The following is a 6,982-nucleotide window of genomic DNA, read 5'->3' as shown; positions in this document are numbered from 1 at the left end:
TGGGGCTGGAATCTTCCCTTGACTTTGACCTTGTCTATTGTTCAGAGTCTTCATGAGTAGAGACAGATGTTCCATAATTGAAGCCATCACCAATCTCCTTTCCAGGTATTCAGTTACAGTCCATGTGCCTTACAGTCCATGGGCTCATCACTCTATCTGGGCTTAGCACCATGGACCTAGTATTGGAATTTGAGCTAAGACTTTTGAACTTCTTCAACATAGTAAATGGAACTTATCGTTTGCCTGATACTGGGCCATCCAATCTGGATCAGTCATATTCAACAACTCTGTTAAGTCACTATCTGAGTAACTCTGCCTGAGTTGTTGAATTCCTAACATGCCTCACCTCAGAGCAGCTCAAGTAAATCAGTATGATCTCCATTTACAGAAAGTGTGATAATTTACTTAAAAATGAGAGATTAAACCAGATTCTGGTTCTGTTATTCAACTCTCTTGGTGCCCTTATCTAAGTCTTTAACCAAATAACTATGGGAATGATGCCATTTATTGTTTATTCAGTAGCTCACAAGCAACCCCCTTATGCAGCAGTCAGGATTGTAGTTTTCTTATGTATTTGAACGAGGATTTTGTAGATCTGGTTACTGCTGCCTGACCTCACACTGAGGCAGCGGAGCTTTGCTGGTGTGGAAGCCAGAGGAGTGAGCTGTGGAACTGACTGCGTTACTTCCTGCTGCATCTGGAGATTCCTCGCCGAAGTACTTAATTTCTGCCTGACCTTGCATGGCCTCCAGAACTTCTGATGAGGTCCCAGACTGAAATAACTTAACCGGCCGAAACAAACCCTCAGTCTATGGGAGCGCAAATAACACATTTCATCTTTGGGTGGGAGTGGGGAGCAGTGGGAATTAGACTAGACAGATATGAAAAGATATTTTCTCCAGCTTGCACTTAAATTTTAGTAACAAGAGAGAGTAACATTCAACTGTTAATTCATTTTTTTTTTTTATTATCCTCCATCGTATGTTATGGGTAGATCTGCCTTCTGGGAGTTTTATTCAAGAGGATATGTCCCATTGCTCCTATCTGTGTGAAGCCGGCAGAGACTGCTGTGACCGAATGGCGAGCTGCAAATGTGGGACACACACAGGTCAATTCGAGTGCATCTGTGAAAAGGGCTATTACGGGAAAGGTCTGCAGTATGAATGTGCAGGTGAGTCTCCAGTTTGTGTGTAATTCTGTCAGGTATCTGTTGCTGTGTAAATAAACGACCCCAAAACTCAATGACTTAAAACAAGAAGTACTTATTGCTTGTGAGTCAGCTGGGCAGCTCTTTGGATCTCGGCCCTGTCAACTCCTGCATTTGTCATGAACTGTGGGCTGAGTAGGCAGCCCTGCTGGTCTTACTTGTGTTCTCTTACCTGTAGGGGCACAGCTGGCTGGAGTCTAGTCTCAGATGACTCTGTCTAGGACTACTAGGCTGTTTTTATGTGGCCTGTCAGACTTAGTCCGGCCAGTCTGGGCTTGTTCACGTGGTGACAGAGTTTCAAGAAGAAGACGGGAAGCTTGCAAGGCCTCCAGAAGCGTAGGTTCAGAACCAGGCGGGGGAGGATTTGGGATCTCTTACTTGTTATCAGTCAATAGCCAAATCTGCCCCCTCGGTACTTAAACTAAAACATGCCTCTGTCTCTGTATGAGATTGAAGCCAGTGGGATTCTGGTCCTCAGGCCATGTGTAAATTGTGAGATTGTCACAGAAAAATATGCCATTCACTTGATGGTCTTTCAGCTTTTCACAAGTCTCAACAGAGGGACTTCAAAAACTCTAAAAGTGACGTCACTTCAAAATAAAATTCACTTCATCAACATTTGTAATTTTAACCTCCTCTAGCTTTCCTTACCAGAGGATCTTTACATTTTAAATATTTTATTAGAAAGGCAAGAAGAACAACTTAGGATTCTTGTGTTCTACATTATATTTTAGAGAATATCTAATATTTAAAGTAGTATGTGGTTTTTCTGTGACGGCCTTTCGTTTGTTTGTTCTTTTTGACCTAAAAGCAACATGTTTATAACTTACAGCTTTTCCATGGTTTGCTGTTTGGGAAAATGCATTCCCATGGAAATTAACACCCACCAGGAAAATTTAGTAGCAGCAGGTTTACTTTATACTATCATTGCTTGTTTTATGTTAACGTTCTTTTATTCTGACATTTGAAAGGTAGGCCTGCTCTGAAACATAAAAATGTGGTTCTCCCCTGTCTACCTGAACTGCTTGCTCTTCTTCTCTTCTTCTTCTCATAGGACATTTCCTCTCATGTTCCTCTTTTACTCTCTTTTATTGCTGCCCCCTCCCTTAATTTCTCTTCTGTCCCCTGGCCCTGGTCCCAGCTGGCAGACACAGCCTTCCTGGGTCCAAGCATCCATGCTCACCCAGCAGAATCACTCCTTTCTTGGCCCTGCTCCCACTCCACACAGCAGGATTTCTCATTTAAGCAGAAAAAAAAAAGGGGGGTGGGGGGATCAGCCCAACTGCCTCTGAGTTGGCAAAATGCCTCCCCTTGAATCTTCCCACACTTTCATCAACAGCTCTGCTTGGCACTGTCCCCAACACCCCCTCTTTTCCTCCTCTCATCCTAGCCCACCAAACACAGGCAGAAGTTCTCATTTTCTTGCTCCATGCTGTAGTCAGCATGTCTGCTTTCCGTGTGGTCCCAGACTGAACTGCTCCCTGCCAATAAGCCACTGCCGTGTGGCTGCCCAGAGCCTCAGCCACTCTGTGCTGCAGCCCCAACTACTCCATGGCACTATAATCTTGCATCCCAGGGGAGAAGCTGCATGAAGAGAGACGGGGGCAGTTAAAAAACCCACTGTCCCCAGTTACCCAAGTAGCTGTGGCTATTACCGGTTGAATATTCCAGGTTGAAAGGCACAGCAGTCTGTAAAATGTATGAGCTTGGGCAAGCCTGTCAGTAGAGCCTCAGTGGAGAGCACAGGAGCACTTTTGCTGTTGGTTCTAGCCAAGAACATTAAGCACAGAAGGATGAGTTTATCCATTTTTTTTTTTTTTTAATTAGTAAGCTCGGCTTAATACCTCCTTACATGCAAGATTTACATTAGATACAGTTGCATCAATATAAATATGTGCATATCATCATTTTCAGTATTTGTTTCTCAGGTGTTAGGAGAAGTCGTATTGGAACTCCAAGATGTACTCTATGACTTTGCATAGTTGCATTGAGCAATGCTCATCATTGGCTCTACCTGCATACCAGGAATTAAGAGAAAATAAATTATATCCTTCCTATGACATGAAGGACTCAACACCAGGCTCTTTTGTTTCGGAAAGTCAGGAAGGAATATTAGCTGCAAACCATCCTGTTTTGAAAATCTGAGAGCCTTTTAAAATCTATTTAGTCAACAAATGTCATGTTCTCCATGCCACACCGAATCCGGATAAGAATTCAATGGTGGGACAGACATGGTCTCTACCTTCTTGGAACTTACAATCTAACCAACAAATCAATTTACAAATGCAAACTATGATGTATGTTATTAAATAGAAATGCCCATGGTATAAAGAAGGGGCTCTAGAGAAGACTAAGATTGTGCCCTCTAATCTAAAATCCAAAGGATGAGTAGACCATAGCTATTTTATTGCTCCATGAGAGAATGTTACCTTTCATTCTAAATAGCTGGAATTCTCGGTATTTATACTCATTATAGAAACAATGCTTTTCCGAAGCAAATCATTCCTCTTGAGTGCCAAAAGAAACCTTAGAGATTATCTGCTCTAAACCCCTCATTCTACAAGAGGAAATTGAGATCTCAGGAAAGATGAGTAGTTTACTCAAGATGGCATATCCAGCCATCAGTAGGACCTGGGGAAGGACCCAGGACACTTTTCTCTAAGTCCTGTGTTATTTCCAAGATACCACACCACTTATTTTGCATTTTTGAAAATAGCTGCTTGTATATATTGCTTTTCCACAGAAACTGAGTTGTGTTCAAAGTGTTTAAAAACAAAGAAAGATCTGGCTCAAATTCAACCTCTGATGATTACAAACTATGAGGTTTTGGATGATTAATTTCTTCCGATTCTCAGTTTCTTCTGTAAAATTAGCTTAATAATGGTATAGTTATACATACGCACATGCACATATATGTATATGTACACATATCTATGTATATAGAAGTATCTGCATATGTATATATAATCGTGATATAAAGATAAAAAGTTGAGTAATTGAGAGAATATACTTAGATTGCTTAGGACAATATCTGACACATCAATTCTCAGTGGTAGGTTTTATTATTAATCATTATTGTGAAATAATATCCACATGAGAAAACTAATGAATGAACGTTAAAATAATTACCTCAAGAATGGATCCGTGAAGATAAGTGACACCATATATTTTGTAAATTTCACTCTCTTTAGGCTGCACTAGTGGTTCTAACCTGAGAATTTGTGCTATGGGGAGGATAAGGAAGATCTATACATGCAGGTAAATTCCCTCAAGAAATCTTGCACCAACCAAAGGTGGAAAACAGTTTGACCTAATAAGTATCAAATGAAAATCAAGAATGCTGAGTGAGAGATGGCAGTGAGATACTGTGCCATTGAATGTTGAAGAAAGTGGAGGCTGTTTGCCTTGATTAGAGAAAATTTATATGCGAAGGCAAATTATATTTGTTAATTAATTTTATAGAAAAGTAGAATACTAGAGCTCACTGTAAGGGTTTTTCTCACCGTTCGCTTGGGAGACAAGGAAATTCCATCCCATGATCACACAGGAAATTTGTGGCAGAGCTGAAGAAGAATTAAGGTTACCCAAGTCTCAGTCTGGGGTCCTTTCTTCATACCAGACTGTCTCAGAGGTGCCTGTGAGACCTCAAAGAAAACTGATGATCGCGATGCTACTATGATCTCCTTCTCATTTTCCCTGTGATTGGCGATGTGGCTTGCATGGGTCCTCAAAACAATGACCTCCCAAAACCCTGTCTAAGGCAGTGACTTCTCTCGAAATGGCCTAAGCATCACAGTCACAGTAAGCAGCTGATTCATGCACAAGACCCTTTTGCCCCCAAAACTTTTTTAATTGTGAATCTGTTCCATATGATAAACATCGTAACTGGAATGCAAGATTGAATATATTTGTTAGAAATTATTATCAAGTGATATTTTGCCAAAGAGTTCAATTTTATAAGACATTAGTATGTTTGAACTGGTTTTTAATTTCCTTTGACTCAAAACTTTTGAGTTGTTTTCAAAATAATCATGTGCTTTCAGCTGGTGGTCTTGAAGAGTACGTACTTATGGCTTTTACAGAAGCGAAAATCTTATAATAAATAGATAATGCAATGTAAAACGATGCTTTGTTCATGTGTGTGTCATTCACTTGTATAATGGCACTGAACACAGAAACCATATTTGGCAGAATTTAAATAATGCCAAAAAAATCTGCTAGGAAAAGAGAATTTGAAACACAATTGTAATACTTATAAAGCCATCCCCCATGTGGTCCAGTCTGAGAGGCACTGCGGTGAAGGAAATCCAGTTCCGCAACCGAAGTAAATTTCAAAATAGTGCAAGTTCTTCACTTGATTTTCTCTAACTCCTAAATGAGGACATATAGACCACAACAGTTCTTAAAATCTTCCTTTTCTCATCACTCATTCCCTTAGAAACCGTGACTCTTCTGGACTTAAAAATTCTCTTCGAATTCCCCCCTACAGACAGACAGAGTCATGCACACATGCACACATGTACGCACACGTGCGCACACCTCCCAAGCCCTACCACCAACCTCTCGTCCTTATTGCTCTTTCTGATTTTACCCGACATAACTCAGTTTCATATACTGCAAATATTTCGTATGCTTCAGAAATTCCGGGATATTAACACTATGTTAGCAGGTTGACAGGGTTGGGAAAATATCCTTCTAGGATTAGTCAATGAACTTTAGCTAAGAGACGAGTGCTGAAAAACTGGAGTCTAAGGAAAAGAAGGTGTTGCTTTCTTTTTTAGGTCTAGTATTATTTTCTTCATCCTGAACATTTAACACAGGCATTTCGACAGTGATGATGATGATAATGTTCATAATGATGAGAACAATAATAACTGATGATGATGATAATAATAATGGCTAATATTAAAATAGTGCTCACTCTATTCCAGATACTTTTCCAAGCATTGATATATACTAACTTATTTAATGCTCACAATAATTCTCTGGAGTATTTTTTCATTTTAGAGATAAGGAAAAGTCAGAGAAGTTAAGTAGCTTGTCCAAGGTTACACAGTAAGAGGGCTGGTTTACGAACCCCAGTTGTCTGACTCCAGAGCCTAAAGTCTAGCCATAGTGATAGACATTCAACAAATAAACACAAAAATAATTTTAAATTCTGTTAAGTATTAGTTTGACCCTTAGGAAATCATCAATATTTAATATTTGGTCATTTTCAACCCACAAAATAGCAGCATCATATGGTTCAACCTAATACAAGAAAGGAAAAGAAGAAAATTAATTTTATAAAATACAAATCTGCTTAATGTTTTTAACCAGACTCGTTCACGGAATAAACTTCTCAAGACCCTTACTGTGATATAAAGGCTTTACGTGGTTTGATCTCTCTTCACCCTTTGAGCTAAAAGCTGGAACTAGTTATAGTTTCCCCAGATACCACGCGATTTCATTCCTCAGACCTTTTTTCATGCTGCTTCTGGCTCCCTCTCCCACTGCACCCAACCGTTGTCTTTGTTCTTACTACATCAGAGTAGTGATTCTAACAGGCAGGAACTTTCTAATTCATTCTGCATCCCCACTGCTCGCCTTCAGAGCCCATAGTAAGTGCTCAGGAGAAAGGGTTGGGTAAGAGATCAACTTGAATACCAGAATCTTAAATGGACGAGAACTCATTATTGAAATCTTAGACCACTGCATGATTTCCATATCTGCTGTGGACACCACAGGACCGCTAGCATAAAGGCACATGGTAAGAAGTTTTTAAGATTTTTTTAA

General features: G+C 39.9%; 1 protein-coding gene across 1 annotated transcript in view; it reads left to right on the top strand.

The window, feature by feature from the left end:
• The window catches only part of SVEP1 (sushi, von Willebrand factor type A, EGF and pentraxin domain containing 1), a gene marked incomplete at its 5' end in the record, with an annotated part of 145,705 nt that overhangs the window by 24,145 nt on the left and 114,578 nt on the right, over nucleotides 1–6,982 (top strand). Inside the window, one exon of the mRNA XM_025041263.1 lies at nucleotides 995–1,171. Within this exon, the coding sequence (XP_024897031.1) occupies nucleotides 995–1,171 (177 nt within the window). The remainder of the gene's footprint in view (nucleotides 1–994; nucleotides 1,172–6,982) is intronic.

The sequence above is a fragment of the Pteropus alecto genome, unplaced genomic scaffold (assembly GCF_000325575.1).
Source record: "Pteropus alecto unplaced genomic scaffold, ASM32557v1 scaffold111, whole genome shotgun sequence".
Classification (NCBI taxonomy): domain Eukaryota; kingdom Metazoa; phylum Chordata; class Mammalia; order Chiroptera; family Pteropodidae; genus Pteropus; species Pteropus alecto.
Note: the sequence above shows the minus strand (reverse complement) of the source record. Positions and strands in the feature narration are given on the sequence as shown.